The sequence below is a fragment of the Lepidochelys olivacea genome, assembly GCF_965140295.1.
Source record: "Lepidochelys olivacea isolate rLepOli2 genome assembly, chromosome: 20".
NCBI classification, from domain to species: Eukaryota; Metazoa; Chordata; order Testudines; family Cheloniidae; genus Lepidochelys; species Lepidochelys olivacea.
Window position 1 is genome coordinate 16,124,734 of NC_140430.1, and position 24,031 is coordinate 16,148,764.

Consider the following 24,031-nt stretch of genomic DNA (forward strand, 5'->3'; position numbering starts at 1 on the left):
GGAGAAGGAGACATGGAGCAGCAGTGTTGTGTAAGGCTTGAACCAGGTATGACATTTCATCTTCCATACCTAGAAGAAATTATTTGGACAGGGAATGTTTTGTTAGACACAATCAGGTTTATTTTTTTATTTTGACTTGGGGATCTCCTCTGTGCTAACCCCGATGCTATTCTTTGCTTGTAACCTTTAAGCTGAACCCCCCCAAAAGCTAGTTGGGTGCTTAATATTTGGAATTGCGCTTTTAAAATCTCGCAAAAGCCTAAGCTCCTAGATATATTTTTTTCTTTTTAAATTTTTTTTTTACCTTTTTTAAGAACAGGATTGGATTTTTGGTGTCCTAGGAGGTTTGTGCATGTTGTTTGATTAGCTGGTGGCAACAGCTAATTTCCTTTGTTTTCTTTCTCAGCTCTTCCCCGGAGGGGCATGAAAGGGCTTGAGGGTACCCCACAGGGAGGAATTCCCAAGTGTTCCTTCCTGGATCCAAGGGTTTTCTTTGGGGTTTTTTTGTTGTTGTTGTTTTGTTTTGCATTTGGGTGGTGGCAGCGTTTACCAAGTCAAGGTCAGAGAAAAGCTGAAATCTTGGGAGTGTAATACAAGCTTGGAGTGGCCAGTATTAATTTTTAGAAGCCTTGCAGGCCCCCACCTTCCGCACTCGGAGTGACAGACTGGGGATTCAGCCTTGTCACACGGACATGAGCTTTGACACACGTTGGCTACAACTTCACTGACAAAACAGTTGTTTCTACAGGGGTAGGGTGACCAGACAGCAAATGTGAAAAATCGGGACGGGGGGTGAGGGGTAATAGGAGCCTATATGAGAGAGAGAGAGCCAAAAATCGGTACATGTGGTCACCCTGTACAGGGGTGATAGCTCTGTAAAGGGGGATTAGCCATTGGAATAAACTCCCAGGGGAAGTGGTGGATTCTCCATTTCTTGATGTTTACAGATCCAGGCTGGAGGCCTTTCTGGGAGATGCTTTAGTCCAACGCAAGTTACTGGGCTCAATGCAGGGGTAGCTGAGTGACGTGGAAGGGCCTGTGGAGGTCAGACTGGATGATCTAATGCAGCGTCTCCCAAACTGTTTTGGCCACGGAGCACTTTTTAGTCTATTACCGAATACTTATAATATTATTCTGTAGTCGTTTGGTTTTCAAATAAAAAATTGCGTTATTTATGCTCAAATATATTTTATTTTATAAAACAAAGCAAAAATACAAATTTAAAATAACTTGAACTAACAATTTCGAACTGGAAAGTGCTTATAAAGTAGTACAAAAATGAAGGGCAAGAGTCATAATTAAACTCTAGATTCTTTCACGGAACACCTCTTCACCTCATGAGGAACACCAGTGTTCCACGGAGCACAGCTTGGGAAACGCTGATCTAATGGACTCTTCTGGCCTTAAATTCTCCGCATCTCAATATACAGCCCTAGTGGAGACGAGGGACAAGTAGTTTTTACCTCCATGTAACTTGCTGAGGTCAACACTAGACCCCCCGCACGCACACACTTCAGCTTGAGCTCACCTAGCTACATGGAAGTAGAAATTCCAGAGCCTTGTCTCCACTAGGGTTGTACTTGATCAGCGCTATGCCCGTTTTGCAGTGACGCCATAGCCCTAGGGGTCTACTGAAGCTCCAGAGCAGCTCCTTTGGCCCCCAAAGAGACTCACACTTGTATGTGCTGAGGCTCAGGGTCACTCACCGCCAGTGACCAGCGAGCACCATTATTAATATGGAGTTATGACTGCGTTCCAAGCTAGTTTTTTATTCTGTACCATAACTGGTGTCAATTTGCTAGTAGAGGTAAATTGATGAAAGATTAACAGTGTATTAACTTCCTGCATGTTTAACTTTGAATTAGGTCTCAGAGCAACCTGGACTACTGTTTGTTTACACTCCCTAACTTCGCTTTCAGACACACACAAGGGAGCAGTCCCAGGCTGTGGGTGTCAGATGTTCACGGGGTGTAAAGTGGCGGGTTAGCTGGGCTTTTTCTGAAAATGACACTGTTCTGGATGGGCTCCCTGGGTGTGTGTTTGGGTCTGTGCAGTGGCTTCGTGTTGTTGCCGGCACCCAGTGCCGAGAGGCTGAACAACAGCTTGAGTTGGTTCGTTACCCGGTGTGCTGCACCCAATAATCACAACGGGGTGGAGAAGCAGAAAAGTTTATTTGCAGCTGCAAAAAGGTACAGGGAGAATAAAATCTCAAATCCTGCACAACAGAGCAGGAAGTTACACAGGCTTTTATACATCCTTTTTCCCAGCATACTTATTCAATAGCAAGCTGCCCCAAGTATCCATATAGCCAGCCAATTCAGTTCCCAGCTAGTTCCCTGATTCTCTGTATCATTTGTTAAACTCTACATAAAGCTGCTTTATTCAGCATTGTTCTTCCATATCTCCCCTGTTTGGCCTTGCTTAGTTTCAGGCAGTCTGACTCTGCAACATACTGTTGCAGATTCTCAGCATAACTGCTGTGTGTGCCTCCAGGCGGGGGGGCCAAGGACACTTGGGCCTAGCACGCAGAGCTGCTGCGAGTGCCTCCAGGCAGGAGTGGGGGCCAAGGACACCGGGGCCTAGTGCAAGGGGGCTTCATCGACACTCGTGGTCTTCCATCCCCTCGAGTTACCTAGTGGCCATGCCCCAGTGTTCCCAACAACTCCCCCCTTTGAGAACACTCAACAGCCTTGGCTCTGAGTTTTCTCACTTGGGCTACTTATTTTTTTACAATATGACTTTGCATAAGCACTTTGTGATAGCCCTGAAGAGAATGACTTATTAACTTTTGCAAAAGGGCCCTGACACATGATACTGCACAGCATAATACCAGTAATACAAGCAATACAGGAAAGAGAATTTTCAATAGCAGGCTAAATAAACCACCAAGCCAAGACGACAAACCCCAGCCTGAAAATAAGGTTTGCAACCAATCGCTCTCTGGGGCAGTATAGGCAACCTGTGCTCCGGCTCGGGCATGGGCCTCAGCCTGTACCACCTTTTCATAGATTTCATAACTGCTATCATTTACATATACACAACATTGGGGCCCGACGAGGGCACAAACCCCTCCTTGGGATGCCAAGAGATAGTCCAAAGCCAGCCTGTTTTGGAGGGAAAACGTCCTGAGCTGCTGTACCTCTTTATTTAAAGTTTTTACTGCTGACCCTAAATTACTAACCGAGTTTTTTAACTTTAAGGCCACCTTTTTAAGTACCATCTGCAGCCTTACAGTATAGCGGCCTATGCATGCCATGGCTGGCCCAGTAAACAGTGGTGCTATTCCTAGTACAGAGCACCGTACCAGCTTCTCGGTTGTGAGGGGATTCTTCATATTGCCCTCTAATGCCGTAGTCAGTCGCCGCAGGGTCTTTTCTTGTGACTCAACAGAGGTGTCTCGGGCATTTTTAATCTTTTCTTTGGGCAGTGTGGCAGTTATGGAAAGATGAGGAACTCCATGAGCTATATAACAGCTACCTGTCCAGTTGGCTGGCAGTACCTTGTAAGCCTTTCGGCCACATACAAAATAGTGACTTTGTAGGGCCCAGTAAGGACTGTTTCTTAAGGGGATTTCTGGGATATTTAAGGCTGCTTTTCCAAACAGTTCATATGCCCCTAGGGGGGCATCCCATCCTCCTGATTGGGTACAAGTGGGGGCATTTCTAATTGTGCCATTCAAATTACACTTGCCATAGGGACTACTACAAACCCACCATTGGCTTGCTACATTGGAGATATTAACTGAACGGCAAGTTACATTTCCAAACCCCTTTTTTTGTGGTAAGATTATTTGTAAGTGTTTCCCTAAAAGGGGAGGAACCATTACACCCACACTGTTGGCCTCCCCTGTTGGTCTTTATTTAATACCCATCAGCCCACTGTGTAATAACACAGGAGCTCTTTCCCACAGGATGCCCATAGTGATTAGATTGGTTTCAGGTAAAACATAACACTCCCTCAGTGAGTACTGCAACTGAATACTCCTGGTCCTGATAGGTGGCTTGCTGTAAAGAGATCTTGTTCCAGAACAGCGAGTCCGTTCTTTCCTGCTCTTTGGTGGCGGCTAATTCTGCTAGGGTCAAGGGCAGCATGTCAAGGGGCATTCCCGTTTTGGGGGATAGTGGAGTTGGAGCACATACCCAGCAATCAGTCTGGTTTGTTAAATTAGCAACATGGTGCGCAAGCAAAACAAAGGAGTTATGCTCCCGATATGCACAGTTTGGAAATACCAATACAGAGAATAACAATGTTACCCAATTAATTATTACCAGAGTCTTCCCAACCCAGGGTCTTCAGTACCTGGGTGGGCCCATTTTAGCATTAAGGTGTCCGCTATTTGTGTCTTTTAAACAGTAGCTTTAGCCCGAGATCGTCACTAGATGAGGAGTCAGCAGGTTGGATGGTCCACTGTTCTGCTGACGAGGGGGCAGGTACTGCCTTCAGATGATGGATCCAGTTCTTGTGTCCCTCGATCTTTGCCGCTGTATGGGAGATCAGCAGGACGGTATAGGGTCCTTTCCACTTTTCCTGGAGAGGCTCGTCTTTCCAGGTGCGAACAAGCACAGAGTCACCGGGCTGTAAGGAGTGAACGGGAGAGTCCAAGGGGAGAGGCTGGGAATCCTTGGTATACCTGTGAAGAGACAAGAGAACAGCAGACAGGGAACACATATACTGTGACAAAAAGCCATTACCCAACTCCCATTCCCCTGACAGAACCGGGGTGCCATTCATAGGCCATGCCCTTCCAAACATAATTTCAAAGGGACTGAGCCCTAATCTACCCTTTGGGAGAACGCGGATACGGAGTAGGACGAGGGGCAAAGCATCAGGCCATCGCAGTGAGGCTTCTTGGCACACTTTTGAGAGATGCCGTTTAAGGGTCTGATTGGTACGCTCCACTACCCCACTGGCTTGCGGTCTCCAGGGCGTATGGAGTTTCCAGGGGATCTGTAAGGCATGTGAGATGCTTTGAATGATTTTGACGTGAAGTGTGTCCCATTGTCAGATTCCATCCACCGGGGGAGTCCAAAGCGAGGAACGATCTCCTTAACAAACATGAGGGCCACTGTTCTGGCAGTGCAATTACGGCAGGGGAAGGCTTCTGGCCATCCGCTGAACCAATCCACTATAACAAGGAGATATTTGAACCCTTGAGTCCGGGGAAACTCAGTAAAGTCTATTTGCCACACTTGTCCGGGGCCCGGAGTGGGTTCTAGGGCAGCTGGTGGCACAGGATGTCCCGGTCGGGGGTTATTCTTTTGGCAGACTAAGCAGTCCGCTTGTACCTGGGCAGCCAGGGGTCGGAGTCCGGAAGTGATAAAGTATTTTCCCATTAGCTGGATAAGTGCTTCCCTGCCAGCATGAGCGGTTTGATGTAGTTTCTGCAGCACTGGCCGGATTAGGCCCTTTGGTAAGAGGACCTTCCCTTCTGGGGAATGGAGCCATCCCTCCTTTTCCCGGAGACCGAGTTTGTCAGTTAGCTGTCTCTCCTCCCCAGAGTACTGAGGGGTTGGAAGCTCCCCTACTGATGGGATAAGGGCATGCATATGGGCGTTCTCAGCCTGAGGGGATGGCAGGGTGGCAGCATGCTTAGCCTCTCTATCTGCCCGGGCGTTACCTCTGGCCACATCTTGATCCTCCCTTTGATGGGCTTTACAGTGTACCACCGCCACTTCCGAGGGGAGTTGTACAGCTTCTAGGAGCCGGAGGATTTGGGGCCCGTACTTGACTGGGGAGCCTTGGGCTGTCAGCATTCCCCTTTGCTTCCACAGGCCAGCATGAGCATGCAGCACACCAAAAGCATACTTTGAATCAGTAAAAATGTTGACCCGCTTTCCTTTTGACAGTTCAAGTGCACGGGTCAGGGCTATTAGTTCGGCAAGCTGGGCAGAGGTCCCAGCAGGCAAACCTTCAGCTTCCACAGTGTCATGAAGGGTCACAACAGCATAACCCGCCCTCCTTTGCCCATCTATTACAGTACTGCTACCATCAGTGTACCACTCATAATCTGCATTTGGGAGAGGTACATCCTTTAAATCCGGACGGCTGGAGTACTGGACATCTATGATCTTTAAACAGTCATGTTTCTGTTCCTCTGTTTCTGGCAAGAGAGTGGCTGGGTTAAGGGAGGGGCAAGGCTGTAGGGTGACTTCAGAGTTCTCTAACAGCTTAGCCTGGTACCGAGCAATCCGAGCCTGGGTGAGCCAGAGCCCTCCCTTTGCATCCAATAAGGCTCGGACCATATGGGGAGTATAGATTTGCATAACCCCTCCCAATGTTAGCTTCTCGGCTTCCTCAAGCAATAGGGCAGTAGCTGCGACCGCCCGTAAACATGCCGGCCAACCCTTTGCAACCTGATCCAATTGCTTAGAAAAATAAGCCACAGGACGCTTCCATGCTCCTAACAGCTGTGTAAGCACTCCTAGGGCCACCCCCCTTCATTCATGTACATACAACGGAAACGGCTTAGAGAGATCTGGCAGGCCCAGAGCCGGGGCTTCCATCAATTTTCTTTTCAGAATTTTAAATGCCCTGTCAGCCTCTGGGGTCCAATAGAAGGGGTCATGATCTGCTCCTTTTACACAGTCGTACAGGGGTTTAGCCCACAGTCCAAACTCTGGGATCCATATCCTGCAAAAGCCTGCCATACCCAGAAATGCCCTGAGCCGCTTACGGTTACTTGGGGTAGGAACTTGACAGATAGCTTCCTTTCTTTTGCTTGAAAGCTGACGCTCCCCTTGCCTTAGCTGTAACCTGATCCCTCTCCACCTCAGACAACAGGGTTCTCAGGAGGATATTACAGTCGTCTCAACCGGCTTGTGACTACTGAGGCACCCCTCAAAGACTGATATAAACCTGCTTGGGTTGGTGGAAAACTCTTCTGCCTGTGCTTTGAAAGCAGCCAAATCCACAGGATTAAAGGGCACATGAGTATAAACCTGCATAGTTGTGGCAGGACGCCTGTCTGATCCAGACCGGGCGACTTTAGTTTCAGTGATTAAGGGGTATAGGCCAACCATTGGGGACTTACAAGGTGTGGGTGTAGGGGCCGAAGGGGACACCGGCTCTGCCATTACAGTGGGGGTGGGGGTCTGGAGGCTAACATTAGCTGCTACCGAACCAGTCGGAGTCAGATTACAGCGCTGTAAAATATCTGGTCGAGTACATAAAGTCAGAAACAAATGCGCATACATATGTTCATTCCATTTCCTTGTTCTCTGACAGAACAGGAGTAACTGAAGGATCGTGTTGTAATTAATTGACCCTCCTGGTGGCCACCACTCCTGGTCCTCTAGTTGATATTGAGGCCAGTCAACTGTACAGAATCGTTTTAATTGGCTCTTAGTCATCGGATCCGCACCAAATACCTTCCAGTTTGCTAGAATGCACTCTAGGGGCGTACACCGTGCCCTAACCTCTGAGCTCTGTCCCTGTCCCATACCTACAGGGTAACTCTGGGCGTCCCCAGGTTCCAACAGAGCATATAATCCGGATTTTAAAAGGTTCCTACCTTATCCAAGGGACCGGTTCTTCACCGCCGTCCACAACTGCTTCTCCACTATATGAGTGCGTTGCACCGTTGTGCCCTCTGGGGTCGATCAAATCGCGTCTCCTCCGAGGCCCCCGATGAACTCACCGGTGCGCGCTGGGCGTCGGTTCTCGCCGCAATCCTCGACCTCCAGGAGGGGTCCGGGCAAGGCTAAATTGCAGCCTCGTCGCCCACCCAGGGACGCCAAAAACTGTTGCCGGCACCCAGTGCCGAGAGGCTGAACAACAGCTTGAGTTGGTTCATTACCCAGTGTGCTGCACCCAATAATCACAACGGGGTGGAGAAGCAGAAAAGTTTATTTGCAGCTACAAAAAGGTACAGGGAGAATAAAATCTCAAATCCTGCACAACAGAGCAGGAAGTTACACAGGCTTTTATACATTCTTTTTCCCAGCATACTTATCCAATAGCAAGCTGCCCCAAGTATCCATATAGCCAGCCAATCCAGTTCCCAGCTAGTTCCCTGATTCTCTGTATCATTTGTTAAACTCTACATAAAGCTGCTTTATTCAGCATTGTTCTTCCATATCTCCCCTGTTTGGCCTTGCTTAGTTTCAGGCAGTCTGACTCTGCAACATACTGTTGCAGATTCTCAGCATAACTGCTGTGTGTGCCTCCAGGCGGGAGGGCCAAGGACCCTTGGGCCTAGCACGCAGAGCTGCTGCGAGTGCCTCCAGGCAGGAGGGGGGGGCCAAGGACACCGGGGCCTAGTGCAAGGGGGCTTCATCGACACTCGTGGTCTTCCATCCCCTCGAGTTACCTAGTGGCCATGCCCCAGTGTTCCCAACAGTGTGATGGGCCCAGGTTCATCCAGTGCAGAGCCAATTCATGCTGGCTGGTGGGGGGAGGCTGGGCTTTCCCCTCCGGTGTCCGGCCAGCTGCAGAGGCCCTGAGCACCAGGCTGGGCTCCCTGCCCCCTCGCCAGAGAGACAAGGGCCCCTGGCTGGCACCAGCATAGCGCTGCGGTCTCTGCAGTCGCTATGGGGAGAGCTGGGGGGGGAGCAGGGACGGGCAGCGGCACAGTGCCCCCCGGGTGGAACCGGGCAGACAAATCAGCTGCTGATACAAGAGCAGAGGTGGCTCCCGGGCCCTGCGGGCTGGAGCGTGAGCTGTGGCCCCTGCTCTCTGGAGCTGGCGGGCCGGGCTCTGCCGGCGCTGGAGCCAAGCGACGGCCCCGGGCTGCGGCTGCTCGGAGCCACACCCCGACCCGTGCGGACCCCCGGTAGGGGGCGATCGTGTCCCAGCCTGGAGCCCATCACCCACGGAGCGGAGCCGAGCCGAGCCGAGCCAAGCCAAGCCCCTCCTCTGGCCCCGCCTGGCTATGAAGGCCACTCCCGGAGCTTAGCCCGTGAGTCCCAGCGTCCGTGCCCGGCCCAGGTGAGCGGAGCGGCTGGTTCGTCCCCTGCCCGGGTCGGGCTCTGCATGGCCCAGCCCCCCCCGCTCGGTGTCAGCGGGGCTTCCCATGAGCCGGGATCCCGGCAGCAGCGAATGCCCCGGGCTGGGAGGGGGAGCCGGGGGTGGGGGGCAGGGCTCGGAGGGCTGCTGGTGGGGCGGCAGCGGAGGTGCCCCATAACTATTGAGGGCGCGGAGCGATGCAAAGGCTCTGGGGGCACGCAGCGGGGCTCAGGGCAGGCGCGCCGGGGACAAAGGCGTTTTGGTTTCCAGAGCGGCTTTGCACGCCGTGCTATGGAGTCTCAGCTGGGGACCGGTCTTGCAGGCAGCTGCTCCTGAGGTTACAGCCCACCGCGGCGGGGAAGTCCCTCCTTGGCTGCACCAGACTTGTCAGGCTGTAGGACCCAAGGGAAAGGCTGCTGCAGCTGGTGTCCAGGGAGCTCTGGCAGGTAAGGAAGCCAGGGCCTGGGGAAGGCCGGCTTTGGGGTAGGTAGGCAGGCGGGGAGTGGCCGTTGTGCCCCCCAGGAGAGCCCAGCCCCAGGTGTGTGATGGGGGGAGACGGGCAGGAGCTGGAGGCGCCGGGAGTAAAAGCTTGAAGCCAGCTGTGTGCAGGAGGGTCCCGGAGAGGCTCTAGCTGGGCGGGAACCGCCCTGAGCCTGCAGGCAGCTGGGGCAAGGTCCAGCTCTGTGCGGCAGCCCTGAGCCAGCTCTGTGCAGGGGGGAAGGGCAGGAAAGGAGCCAGCTGCGCCAGGGAGGTGCTGGGCACGGAGGGCTAGAGCCAGCTGTATGCGGAGGGAGCAGGAGCCGGGAAGAGATGCGAGCACTAGCCACTCTGCAGCATGGCCGAGGGAGCCAGCGCCCTGCTGCCAAGTGCCTTGCCCTGCCCGCCCAGGGGAAGCTCGCGGCAGTTTTGCAGAGCCCAGGCCTGTGTGAGGAGAGGGAGAAGTCGGCAGTGAGTCTCCTACACCAGCCAGCCCCAGCCTGTGCCCTGGGGAAGAGCCAGGTGGCTCCAGTGGATATAAACCCTGGTAGAAGTCTTGGGGGGAGAGGGGGATATGTGACCCTGTGTGACCCCCCCACACACACACGCACACGCTGCCTCTGGGGAGCAGAAAGGGCTATTGGCTGTGTGGGGGAGCCTGGGGGGTTAGGAGCAGGAAGGGTTATTGGCTGGCTAGGGGGGCTGGGTTCTCTCCTGGCTCACACATAAAATCATAGAAGATTAGGGTTGGAAGAGACCTCAGGAGGTCATCTAGTCCAACCCCCTGCTCAAAGCAGGACCAACCCCAACTAAATCATCCCAGCCAAGGCTTTGTCAAGCTGGGCCTTAAAAACCTTGAAGGAAGGAGATTCCACCATCTCCCTAGAGAACCCATTCCAGTGCTTTACCACCCCCCCAGTGAAATAGTGTTTCTTAATATCCAGCCTAGACCTCCCACACTGCAACTTGAGACCACTGCTTCTTGTTCTGTCATCTGCTACCACTGAGAACAGCTGAGCTCCATCCTCTTTGGAATCCCCCTTCAGGTAGTTGAAGGCTGCTGTCAAATCCCCGCTCACTCTTCTCTTCTGCAGACTAAACAAGCCCAGTTCTCTCAGCCTCTCCGTGTAAGTCAGGTGCCCCAGCCCTCTAATCATTTTCATTGCCCTCCGCTGGACTCTCTCAAATTTGTCCACATCCTTCCTGAGGTGGGGGGCCCAAAACTGGACACAGGACTCCAGGTGTGGCCTCACCAGTGCCGAATAGAGGGGAATAATCACTTCCCTCAATCTGCTGGCAATGCTCCTACCAATATGCCGTCGGCCTTCTTGGCAACAGGGGCACACTGCTGACTCATATCCAGCTTCTCATCCACTGTAATCCCCAGGTCCTTTTCTGCAGAACTGCTGCTTAGCCAGTCGGTCCCCAGACTGTAGCGGTGCATGGGATTCCTCCTTCCTAAGTGCAGGACTCTGCATTTGTCCCTGTTGAACCTCCTCAGATTTCTTTTGGCCCAGTCCTCCAATTTGTCTAGGTCACTCTGGACCCTTCCCTACCCTCCAGTGTATCTACCTCTCAGCAGCTCAGTAACGTACATACAGCTTGTAACAAAGGGACCCAGTGGCAGTTCACCCCCGGTAACAGCCCGGTCTTTCCCCCCAGGATGCTGCCGCTCACGGACTGGGTGCTGGAGCTGCTGAGCATGGAGCGGACCCCCTTCCGCGCCTACACCGTTTCCGCCCTGCTCCTTGCTCTGCTGGCCCTGCTCTTCCGCACCCTCCTGCAGCTTGGGAGATCCTGGCACCGCTACTATGTGACCTGCCAGCGGCTGCGCTGCTTCCCGGAGCCTCCGCGTCGCAACTGGCTGCTGGGACACTTGGGGATGGTAGGTGTCATGTCCCGTGGGGGCGAGAAGGGGGTGAGTGTCTTTTCTCCCCTCTTACTCCTTGTTGCCACTGAGACATGGCTTGACCCCTGCTGGGAGGAGCCACCCTGGCCCACCCCAAGGGAGGGGCTGGTAGAATAGCCCCTGAGAGGGCTGGGGGCAGGTGACCCTGCTGGTTCAAGCCTCTCCCTCTCTCCCAGGTGAAGGGCTTTGGCCCCAGCTGGTGCTGGCAAGGGGAGCATGGCATGGCAGGTTGCTCAGGGCGCCGTGCTCGCTGCAGCTGCATGACACATGGGAATGGGGTTGGGACCGAGCAGGGGTAGGAGACGAGGGTCCTGGGACAGCTCCGCCAGGTTCTCAGCACGCGCCCTGTCTGGCACCAGAGTGAGCAGCGTCTGAACTCAGTCAGACTTCCTGACCCAACGAGGCGGGCCTGAGCTGGAGGCAGAGGCATTAGCCACGCTGCTGCTCCCTCTCTGCTGTGGGTGGGGCCCTTCCTATGGCTGCTGGGTCTGATGCACCCCGGATACGGCAGGGCCCTGGGATCCACCTCTGGCACTGGATGGGGCAGGTGGGATGCCGGCCCACATGCAGAGTGAGACAGGGGTGCAAATGGCCCCCTAATCACACAGTGCCCTGCACTCAAATGCCACAGTCTCCAGGCAGGGCCCCAGGCTGAGCGTGGGATGTGCCCTGGTGGGTGGCTCTGGGTGCTGGTGCCCACACACTTGCCCAGTGGCAGGGGCTCTAAGGGAACCAATCCATAGAAGCATCTCTGCTCACCACTGGCCCCTGCCATGCTCCCTGGCCCAGCCCCGTGACACCCCTGCCAGCCAGCTGCACCCCAATGGCTCTGCCTGCATTGGTGGTAAGTGGCCCCTGGGCCTGTTCGGCCGCCTTTGCTGTGGAGCAGGGAGGGTTATAAAGCCCCTGGCAGGATGGCCCCACCTGGTGTAGCTTTGGCAAGGGCATAGCCAATCACCATGTGCTGTGACATCGGGCATTGCAGGAGCTCTGCCCCTCAGAGCACAGAGGGACCTAGGAGACCCAACTGGCTGCTTGGAGTGAGGCATGTTTGGCCTCAGAGCAGCCACCAGCGCAGTGAGGGGAGATAGGGTTGGTGTCGGAGGGTCCCCTGACACTAGGGGTCAGGCCAGTCTGTAGGTCCTTGGGGAGAGGGGCAGTCTCGGAAATGTATTGCCTGCTCTGGGGAGCATCCCCCAAGATGGATGGGATGTGAGCACTGGGCCAGGAGCGAGGGTTTGACAGATACACTTGGTGAGGCATTGCACACGGCAGTCCTGCCTCTGATCACAGGATCCGATTCTGCCCCTGCCTGGCATGCGCTGACTTGCTCAGGAGTCCCGGGTAGGATTGGGTCCCTCCTATATTAACTCTGCCCCGTCCCTCCTGCAGTTCATACCTGGTGAGGAGGGGCTGAGCCTGGTGTCCCAAACAGTGGCTACATTCTCCCAGGTCTTTGTGACATGGATGGGGCCCTTCCTGCCAGTCCTGTGCCTGGTGCACCCTGATTCCCTCAAGCCGATCACAACAGCCTCAGGTACGCTGACTCCTGGGGGGGGGGGGGGGGTGAGGCTCTGAGGGTATGTCCGTACAGCACGTAGACACCTGTAGCTGGCTCGGGCTCAGACTGTGGGGATGTTACCCTGCAGTGTAGATATTCCAGCTGGGGCTGGAGCCTGGCCTCTGGGACCTCCTCCCTGTGGGATCCCAGATCTTGGGCTCCAGTTAAGCCCAAATGTCTATACCTCAGATTTACAGCCCTGAGTCCGAGTCAGCTGACATGGGCAGGTCACGAGTGTCTACGTGCACTATAGACACAACTTGTGGGGCCAGAGATGGGAGACACCAGCTGGGCCCCTCTAGCCCGTCCCCTGGGAACCTATGCAGGACTGGCCCCAGCAATCTGTTCTCCAGGGCCCTGGCCAGGCTAGCTGTGAACATCCCAAGGGACAGGGCTCCCAGCCAGTCCCTTACCCCCAATGTGACATCATGGTGGTATGAAGGCTTTCCTGACTTCCCCAGGGCAGGGCTGGGAGCCAGTCACCTGAGACCCTGCAGAGCAGCCCGACCAGAGCCCTGGGGAAGGCACCAGACAGGACAATCCGCCTGGGGAGCTAATGGCCGTCTCCCTGCAATAGCTCCTCGGAGTCCGCACTGTCCAGCCTGGGTTTCCCTCTGCTCCAGGTCAACCCCCCAGCCCCGTGGGTCACAACCCTCGTGTTCTCATACATAATCAGTGCAGGCCCCTTGGCTCAACTGACTCGCTCCTCTGCCCAGGTGAACCAATCCTTCCCTGCCACCTTTGCTGCTCTCCCCTGCGTTCTGCACTGTGTGGGCCCAGCAGCCTCTTCTGGCCTTGACCCCTGGGATTGGTTTACTGTCCAGGGGGCCCAGAGCTGAATGCAGGGTGGGTCAGGCCAGGAGGGACCATTCTGCTCCTCTAATCTGACTGCCGGTGTCACACAAGGCAGAGACCCTCCCCAGAGCTCCCTTCAGCCAGCCCCGAGCTCCTGGCTGTGCTGGAGGGAGCGTTACAAAGGGACAGCCCATCTCCATGTAAAGACTCCCAGGGATGGCAAAGCCCCTGTGTCCCTGGGCCAGCTGTTCCTGTTAGGGGGCTTATTCCTTCACCCACTTACTTCCCTGGTCCTTCTCGCATGAACCGAGAGCAACAATACCCGAAATCCAAAGGTGCAAACAATTCGATGTTTATTGGGGTGAACTTCCAGCAAGCATGATTCCAGTTTCCTTCCTTAGTATCCTCCTTCCCAGCTCTGACACCACAGAGCCTTACACCTGTGTCCCTGTTCCCATTCCTGCCCTTAGCCAAACATTATTCCAATTTCCCCAGCCCCATTCCCTGTTCCCATTTCCCTCACCCACATGCCCACCCACTCACTTCCTCATTGACTACAGATTATATAGTAAAACTTGAGTTCTGCTTAGCTATACCTTAACCAATCATTTTCCTGAAATTTAACTAACCAGTCCTAACATATTGTAACATGATTATGTACCCAATTATATCCCACCACCTTAATTAGTTTACACCCAGCAAAATTAATTATACAGCAGACAGGAACAATCACAGAACCAGACAGAGATGATACAGACAAACAATAGCAAAGTGGGAACTATAATGACAAGACAATACAGAAATGAGGATTTCACATCCCAGCTATTGATAAGTGAGTTCTTGCCAGACAGGATGCTATCAAACTAAGTTTCCTTTTACATTTTCTAGGCACTTCCCTTTCTCTGGAAGTGATAGGCATACAATCCTGTCCTGATAGTGCCTAACAGCCCAATAGCACCTTATTTCAATGTGACTAGTTTGGAATGTGAGGATGTGACTGTTCGCTTCCCAGCTTATGGCTGCCTCTGCTGCTTAGCCAAAGGTCTTAGCTAAGAGCAGGGCCTCAGACTGTCATAGTAAGAGAAGGCCCTTACACCAGCAGACAGTGATTTTGAATCTTTCTTTTATACCTCTATAATTAGCCAAGTGATAAGAATACACCTAAATTCTTAGGGGATAGGCCTTTACAGACAGGCCTGAATATCTATATCCTAACAGTTCCCAGGGCTCGATCCCCTCCCTGTTAAACACCTGCACTGTGTTGTCAGTCTGAGTTCGTTCCCGCTGGATCTGACTCTGCTGCTGTCTGCTGGATGGCAGAGCCCCCTGCTGCCAGGCATCCCTGCCCATGGAGGGGCTGGTAGCTGGGATCTAGGCACCTCTTTTCCTGCCCTTGAAGAAATTAAATCCATTGGGCTCCTGTAGCCTCCCCCAGAGAGGTAGGTTTCCCAGAGCTTGAGGTGTTCTGGTGGCTCCTTCCAGACCCCTCCCCAGCTGTCGCTGTGCTATTTGAGGTGGGGGCACATTGGAGGGAGGGGCTATTGCCTCCCTGCTCCATTGTGGGACAGCTCTGCCCAGGCAGCCCCAGGAAGCTTCAGCCTGTCTCTGGGGCCGTGCTGCAGCGGAAACCTTGTCGGACAGGCTGGGCTGTGCAGCTCTACAGAATCCCCTTTTCCCCCCCGGGCGGTTCTGGATCCCCCCTGGAGGACAGGCTGCCTTAGTCCAGCTCCTCCAGCTCCCTTGATGTGACTGCTCTTGCTGCAGGCCACTGTCTGCACCAGCTCACCCTGGGCAAAGGCCGTCAACGTGCTCTGTGCAGGGAGGCAGGGGAATAAAATGGGGCCATGTAGCTGCGGGGGCCAGGTGTTTGGGGGGTGGGGTCTTCCTTGTGCCCTAGTTTGTACCAATTCCTGTTTGGCTCTTGAGAGATTGTGTCATTTACTGCTTTGGGGAGTCCAGCCCAGCCCCTGCTACTCTCTGGATCCAGGGGCACCCAGAAGGCTGCCTGCTGCCATAGGGGGATGGGGCAGAGTCCCACTGGGGTGTGGGCGAGGAGTGCAGGAGCAGGCAGAACGCCTCCAGGTGTCCCAGCACCGCCAGCGCAGGCCCCTCTCTGGTGAGCGAGTTGCTGGGGCTGTGCGCTGCAGGGGGACGCGCGATGAGCTGAAGCCAGACTCCGACGGAATCCAGCCCCCAGCCTGGTCGCTGCTCCCTGGCCTGGGGGCTCCTGCTCCAGCCTCTTCTGCCCCCTTGCGGAGGGGACATCTGTCCCCATTAACGTACTGCTGCCACTCTTCCCAATTAGCCCTGCTCCAAGTGGCGCCTGGGCCCGCAGGGCCAAGGGCACGTGGCGCTACGCTGGGGCTTGTTTGCTCATCCCTGAACTGCTGCCCTGCAGGGTGGTTGAGAAGTGACTCTGGAAGTTTCACCAGGGCCCTAAGTCCAGAGCCAAAGCAACAAATAGAAATGCTGCCCCTCCCCGCCAGCCTAGCATCCAGCCCTACCCCGCCAGCCCTTTGTATGACTCGCTGTGCCCAGGAGCCCAGTGCAGTCTGCGGGAACTTTGTAAACAATCCCGTTGCTGATGCAGCAGCGGGAACAGAGTCCAGCTCCCTCCCCCAGTGCCAGGCGGGCTTGGCAGGACACAGAGAGGGGAGGTCTGGCCTTAGTCCTCAAAGCCAGCAGCTGGGTCTGAGCAATGAGCGTTGCTCCCTGGAGCAGAGTTGGATGTCACGGGGCCAGGAGAGAGGTGCTTCGGGGCTCAGGAGCCCTCAGTCTCCTGCTCAGCTCAGCTGGATGGCAGAGAAGCGCAGGGCGGGGATGCAGTGCTGGGGCTGTGTGAATGCATGTAGCCCGTTCATGCCGGGGCTGAGGGCTCATGCTCGCTGCCCACTGAGCCCCCGGGTTCACCTCTGCACGGAGAATGGCTGGGAGCCGTGTTTGCAATAACACAGGGAGCCCCAAGTGGCCCCATCCAACCGACTGCCAGGTGAGGGCAGCCCCCGCTCCCCCATTAGAAAGGAAGCCAGAGGCGCTCTGAGAGCAGCCAGCAGTGGGTCTGCTTGGGGAGCTGCCGCTCCTGCAGTGGGCTGAGTCGGGCGCTGGGCCCAGCATGTCGCCCTGGCCGGAGACGTGGCCGGAGTCCCAGCTGGCCCGTGGCTAACCCCTGGCTCCTTGTTGTAGGGTCAGAACACGGAGGAGGGGATGCAGTGCGTAGATGAGCTCGTCGGGGGCTACAGCCACTCCTGCCTTTGGTGGTTTGGGCCCTGGTTTCCCATTCTCCGGCTCTTCCACCCAGAGGCCGTTAAACCCGTGCTGCTGGAGTCAGGTAGTGAGGGTGGCCCCAGCCCCAGGAGTTCGTGTGTCCGTCCGTCTGTCTGTCCTGGGGCTCAGCAGGGGTTGGATTCCCAGCAGGCGCCTGGAGCTCTCGATGTTATGTGTGCTGCACCCGCCATGACGGGACCTCTAGGGACATGGGCCCAGTGGTGAGAGGGCAGCTGCTCCCTAGAAAAGCCCCCGGCCAGGAGGACTGGCTGCTGCGACCAGCCCTCCTCCACGTGGCTGAGGAGGAAGCTGCCTGGCTGTCGGGGCTGGGGGAAGGGATCAGGTCTCAGGCCGAGCTCAGCTCGGCAGGTGGCTGTTCATTGGGCTGCTTGTCTGGCTGGGTGCTGCCAACCCAGGGTCCTTAGTGAGTCCCCCTGGCCCCAGAGGAGTTAGGGCAGAGGCTGTAGCCATCCCTTGGCGTCCTGAGAGGAGCACGTCGCACTGGCTGAAGCCCAGCTGGAGCTGCCGTCAGGCTCTGGGCCAGTGACCCATGGGAGCAAAGGTTCATTGCAGCCCTGCCAGCATCCCTGGCTGGTGATAGGCGAGTGGGGGATCTGATAGCATCCAGCTGGCTCAGGGACACCTTCATCAACTCAGTCCATGGTCCCAAAGGGGGCACGGCAGGGCTGTGGGGTGAAGGGGACAGTGAGGGAGGTGGTCCAGGGGAGAAACAGGTCAGGGAGAGTCATAAGGACCAAATGGCCGATATTCTTGGGGGGGCCTATGGGGAGCAGCAGAGAGTGTGAGGCTGATACTGTTGTGGGGGTGCATGGCCGTGAGGCTAGTGGGATGTTGGGGGTGGGGGAATCTGGAGAATGGTGCAGAGAGGGGGTGGTCCTGGGGCTAGTGGTGCAGGGGGGGCAGTTTCTGCCCCTTATTGTCTCTGGCTGACCCAGGGAGAGGAGCAGCTGTGGCCAGCTCAGTCTCAGAGAGCTGGGCCTGCCAAGCCACCTTTGCCCGTCTCCCGTGTCACCCACCCGAGTGCCAGCCATTCGCACAGCCCTGCGAGGTAGGGAGTCACTGAGGTACAGAGGGGGCAGGGGACTCACACAGCATGTCCATGTAAGAGACAGGAATAGAACCCAGGAGTCCTGGCTCCCAGCCCCCTCCAGACCCTGCTGTAGCCACAGGATCCCCACTCTGCTCGCAGAGCCAGGGAATACAGCTAATAGGGAGTTTTAAGGATGCCAAGCTCTCTATTGTGAAGGCCCCACGTGACTGCCAAGCTCACGCAGTCCGTGGGTCACAGGCACTGCCCCAGGAGGAGTCTCTGTCGCGCTGCAGGCCCAGCCCAGGCTGCGGATGCTGCTTGTGCCCCGTGTCCTCCTACCTGTCTGTGACTCGCTCAGAGCAATACTGCTCTGCGTGAGGGGCCTGGTGGCTCAGCACCTGGTCCCTGTCGTGTGGCTCCTTCACGCTGTTCACTGAGCCTGTCCCGTTGCCCCAGCAGCCACCCTCCTGGCTCCTAGGGTAGAGCCTGGAGCAGGGTGTCCAGCAGGGTTCTGCCTTGTCTGATGGGGGCTGCTTTCACAGGGCGATGCGCCAAGGCTCCTTAGGAAACAGCCTGAGGAGCAGGTGGGCACTGGACAGACCCACATTCCTGCAGCTGCCCCTTTCCAGACCAAAAGGGGGCCCAGTGGAGCCACAGCTCCAGCCGGGGCTCTGATAACAGTAGTCCTGCACTCCTTCCCTGTGTCCTAAACCGTGTATGTGTGTGTGAGCGCTAACGCCAGGGCGCACCCCATTACTGCCCCCAGTGCCGTGTGTGTCTGAGCACTAACACCGGGGTGCGCCCATCTCTGTTCCACTCTGCCGTGTGTGTGTCTCAGCACTAAACCCCAGGTGTGCCACATCTCTGCACCCCCGAGCCATGTGTGTCTCAGCACTAACCCCTGGGCCTGCCCGTCTCTGGTCTCCCCCACAGTTGCCATCGCACCCAAGGACTACCTGTTCTACGGCTTCCTGAAGCCCTGGCTAGGTGAGTGCCCTTTCTTCTGGGCTTGGATCTGTTGTGCTTGGTGTCATGGGGCCCGGACCCCAGGGGAGGGGCTTGTGAGGAATGGAGGGTGTGATGTTCCCCTCTGGTGTTATCTGGACCGATGATCAGCTAGGTCACTCCAATCCTTGACTCTGGGAGCCAGCCTTACCCTGCTCTTCTGTGAGAACCCCCACTCTGGGGCTGTTCACACACAGCCCCTGGCATGTAAGCTGCTCCTTGGTCTGTGCAATCGAATGACACTAGCCAATATCTCTGGTCCCAGACACAACCCTAGGAACCTCCGTCTTGCAGTGTCCAGTTATGCCTGCTGCAAGCTTATGAGATTTCATCAATTTAACAAAGAAATTGATATTTACCAGGCTTGTTCTCCCAAGGGGAGTCTCTGACACACTTCAAACCAAATGCACTGCGTCAGGTAGAATAAACAAAGAGATTTATTGACTACAAAGATAGATTTAAGTGATTTATAAGTCAAAGCAAAACAGGTCGGATTTGGTCAAACAAAATGAAAGCAAAACACATTCTAAGCTGATCTTAACACTTTTATTGTCCTTACAAATTTAGATGCTTCTCACCACAGGCTAGCTGGTTGTCCTTCAGCCAGGCTCTCCCCTTTGATCAGCGCTTCAGTGGCTTGGTGAGGTCTGTAGATGGAGGTGGAAGAGAGAAGAAGACCATGGCAAATGTCTCTCCCTTTTATCATGTTCTTTCTTCCCTCTTGGCTGTGTCCCCCCACCCTGACCCTTCACGGTCAGGTGAGCATTACCTCATCGCAGTCCCTGACTGACCAAGGGAAGGGGAGTGACTCACCAAGTTCCTACACCAAAGGCTCTTAAGCAAAGTAAGCTATCGTGGGATAAGAGGGAAGGTCCTTTCTGGATCAGTAACTGGTTAAAAGACTGGAAACAAAGGGTGGGAATAAATGGTCAGTTTTCAGAATGGAGAGAGGTAATAGTGGTGTCCCCCAGGGGTCTGTACTGGGACCAGTCCCATTCAACATATTCATAAATGATCTGGAAAAGTGGGTAAACAGGTGACGAAATTTACAGATGATACAAAACCGCTCAGGTTAAGTCCAAAGCAGACTACAAAGAGTTTCAAAAGAATCTCTCCAAACTGGGTGACAAAATGGCAGATGAAATTCAATGCTGATAAATGCAAAGTAACGCACATTGGAAAACATAATCCCAACTATACATAAATAATGATGGGGCCTGAATCAGCTGATACCACTCAAGAAAGAGATCTTGGAGTCATTGTGGATAGTTATCTGAAAACATTCACTCAATGTGCTGCGGCAGTCAAAGAAGCAAACTGAATGTTGGGAACCATTAGAAAAGGGAGAGATAATAATGCAGAAAAATATCATATTGTCTCTGTATAAATGCATGGTACCCCCACATCTTGAATACTGCATGCAGGTGTGGTTGCTCCATCTCAAAAAAGATATATTGGACGTGGAAAAGGTTCATAAAAGGGTAACAAAAATGACTAGGGGTATGGAACAGGTTCCATATGAGGAAAGATTAAAAAGACGGGGATTTTTCAGCTTGGAAAAGAGACGACAAAGGAGGGATATGGCCACTGTTGGCAGACAGGAGACTGGGCTGGATGGACCATTGAGCTGATCCAGTCTGTCCATTCTTATGTCAGTGTGGAGCTGGAGCTACTCGTGCCATAGCCGTGAGCGCCAGCACATGGGTGTGCCCAGGATCACACACACGCCGTCACATGCGCACGTATCTCTATACGCATACCACCACGCACCTGCACGTACACACACGCATGCGCCTGCATGTTCATGCCCACACGTGCCCCCACAAACACACACACACATGCTTCACTCACACGCCCACCCATGCACGCGTTGCACACGTGCACGCACTCTCGTGCTGCCCAACATGCACCAGGGAGGTTGATTCTCGCTGAGCACCCCAGCTGGCTGCGACTCAGCGGGCTGCAGGGGGCCTGGGCTGCGGGATCTCTGCCAGGGCTCTGAGCTGAGTGCCTGTCATCTCAGGGGACGGTTTGCTGCTGAGCAATGGTCCGAAATGGGTGCGGCACCGGCGCATGCTGACGCCAGCCTTCCACTTCGACATCCTGAAGCCCTACATGAAGATCTTCAACCAGAGCACTGACATCATGCATGTGAGTAACCCCCTCCCGTCATGGCACCAAATCTATGCCTGTGCCTCTGGCCCCTCCCACGGCACACGCTGCCCTGGCACCCGCCAGCCTGCCCGGGACCCTCCCCCATGGCACACGCTGCCCTGGCACCCGCCAGCCTGCCTGGGACCTTCCCCCCATGGCACACAGTGCCCTGGCACCCTTCAAATCCCAGCCTGCCCGTGATCCTCCCCCCATGGCACACGCTGCCCTGGCACCCGCCAGCCTGCCTGGGACCTTCCCCCCATGGCACACACTGCCCTGGCACCTGCCAGCCTGCCCGGGACCCTCCCGCATGGCACACGCTGCCCTGGCACCCGCCAGCCTGCCTGGGACCTTCCCCCCATGGCACACAGTGCCCTGGCACCCTTCAAATCCCAGCCTGCCCGTGATCCTCCCCCCATGGCACACACTGCCCTGGCACCTGCCAGCCTGCCTGGGACCTTCCCCCCCATGGCACACAGTGCCCTGGCACCCTGCCACCCCCAGCCTGCCCGTGACCCTCCCCCCATGACACACGCTGCACTAGTGCCTTCCTCCCTTGGCATATATGGAACCAGCAGCCTGCCCTCCCCATGCCTCCCCCACACCCTATGCAATATGCTGTACCATCACTACGCAGTGCTTCTGGCCCTGCACCGCCCCCCCGGGCATATACTGCACCGATACCCTGCCCACCCACCCGCCTGCCCACTGCTCTTTCACCTGCCCCCACCACATGCCCAGCCCTGTCACTGCACCAGTCCACTAGCCTCCTCCCCTGTCTGCTTGCCTGTCTCTGACGCTGGCCCACCCGCATTGCATGGGCACTGGGCTCCGCAGTGCTGTCCCTGCAGGCAGCTGCTCGGGGGCGGCTCTCACGGGCACTGTTCCCCCACAGGCCAAGTGGCGCCGGCTGGTGGCGTCAGGCTCCACCTCCCTGGACATGTTTGGTCAGATCAGCCTCATGACCCTGGACAGTTTGCAGAAATGCGTCTTCGGCTACAACAGCAACTGCCAGGAGTGAGTGACGCGGGGGCAGCTCCCCCAGCAGGGCCCCGCGCTGACCCGAGGGTGGGAGCCCCCTCACTGGGGGAGGTCAGAGTGGGGCGAATGGGCTGCAGGGTCCCTCCCTCCCTTCCTGGCCTGGCCCCAGTGAGCCTGGCCGGATTCACGGAATGGGTCCCTGAACTGGAGATCCCAGGGCGGGGAGGGCGTTACTGCAGGCCTGGGCAGGGGCTCTCCAGTGGGGTGTCTGGAGGCGTTGGGGGGTTGCTACAGTGGCTGCGCCAGGCCCGGGTCAGCACTGGGGGTGGAGCTCCTGCAGCTCACTGCGCGGAGGCTGGTGCTTGGTGCTTGCACTCGCAGGTCTGTCTGCTAACGCCTGTGGGGTCGGCATGGCTGTGCTGTGACTCTTGGGGGATGATCCTGCTGTTGCATGCCTCTCGCTGCCAGGAAGCTCCTCGCCTCAGTCCCATCACCCCAGAACCCTCCTGCCCCCAGTTTGTACGTGTACTGCAGGGCCCTCGTCGGCAGCTTGTACCTGTTTTACTGCACTGGTGCACATACAGACATGAGTATAATTCTTGAGGTTCAGATTTATAGCCGAGATGGAGAGCTTTGCAGAGGCAAAGAGTTCTTTCAGAAATAGTCCATTGGTTATAGACCAGTGTTTATATTCAGGGCGGTCCAGTCAGAACTGGGATCTCAGTCCTTGTGGCTTAGGCTTCCCCTGCATGAAGCCTCAAGCAGATCTGAGATAAACAGGATCAGGACCCAAGGGTCTTTTTATCCAACTCCAGGCCTTCTTTGGACTTTGGACTCAGGTTGGAGTCCTTAGACCAACAATAGGCAATCGGGGCGACTCTGAAGTAGGTCCATCACCGGTAATTAGCTACACGAAGTAACACAAGGCAGTTGCCGGTTTTTCCACCAGTCGCAGATGATTGGCTGTACATTTCAAAGAGAGAGGAATACAGCGACGATATCCTGCGTTTACAGTTCATTGATGTTCTTTTGATCTCTGAATTAACCGAATACAGCATGGACAGGGACTGTTTGATTACATTGTTGACCTCTGCTAGTATGTACGTAAATACCCAAAACCACAAACGTGATCTCCCCGTATGTTTTTAAGGGTTGAATCTGAGTCATTTGTCCTGCAGGATGCTTAACCCTTTCTGGTCATTTGTCACCATCCCACACTGGCTGAGCTGCAGCAGCAGCCAGAGGCACCCAAGCTTGGTCCCTTCCCCGCCGGCCGGCCCGGAGATCCCGTGGCTGGGAGATCACGCCATCGCTCTGTGGCGAGGCCCAGCCCGCCGGGATCCCCCAGCTCTGATCAGGGGGCCCCCGCCCCGGCCTGTCAGGCACATGCTGGCCTGTTGTGTTGCAGGACACCCAGTGACTACATCGCAGCCATCCTGGAACTCAGCTCCCTGGTGGTGAGACGCCAGCATCGCCTGCTCCTGCACTGCGACTTCCTGTACCGCCTGTCACCCGACGGGCGGCGCTTCCGGCGCGCCTGCGACACCGTGCACCGCTTCACGGCCGACGTGGTGCAACGGCGCCACCAGGCCCTGAGCCACCGGGGCAGGGAGGCCTGGCTCAAATCCAAGCAGGGCAGGACGGTGGACTTCATTGACATCCTGCTCCTGGCCAAGGTAACGTGGTGGGGGGGCCTGCCCCATGGGGGTGGGGGGAGGTCACGGATGTCCTGCGATTGGCCAAGGGGACATGGGGGGGCCTGCCCCGTGGGGGTGGGGGAGGTCACGGATGTCCTGCTCCTGGCCAAGGGGACATGGGGGGCCTGCCCCGTGGGGGTGGGGGGAGGTCACGGATCTCCTGCGATTGGCCAAGGGGACATGGGGGGCCTGCC

At 55.7% G+C, this 24,031-nt stretch overlaps 1 protein-coding gene across 6 annotated transcripts in view; it reads left to right on the plus strand.

Moving 5' to 3' along the window:
- LOC311510322 (ultra-long-chain fatty acid omega-hydroxylase-like) overlaps positions 1-24,031 on the plus strand; it is a 29,640-nt gene continuing 5,609 nt past the window's right edge. Inside the window, exons 1-8 of one of the 6 annotated variants that reach the window (XM_084609903.1) lie at positions 8,874-8,925; positions 9,266-9,389; positions 11,083-11,305; positions 12,722-12,866; positions 18,934-18,987; positions 21,029-21,156; positions 22,055-22,176; positions 23,549-23,816. In XM_084609903.1, the coding sequence (XP_084466029.1) occupies positions 11,084-11,305; positions 12,722-12,866; positions 18,934-18,987; positions 21,029-21,156; positions 22,055-22,176; positions 23,549-23,816 (939 nt within the window). In that variant the 5' untranslated portion in view covers positions 8,874-8,925; positions 9,266-9,389; position 11,083. Of the gene's footprint in view, positions 47-8,844; positions 8,926-9,139; positions 9,390-9,870; positions 9,892-10,364; positions 10,467-11,082; positions 11,306-12,721; positions 12,867-16,868; positions 17,014-18,933; positions 18,988-21,028; positions 21,157-22,054; positions 22,177-23,548; positions 23,817-24,031 lie in introns of those variants that run through there. The other 5 variants (XM_084609905.1, XM_084609906.1, XM_084609904.1 and 2 more) reach the window with 5 other exon arrangements.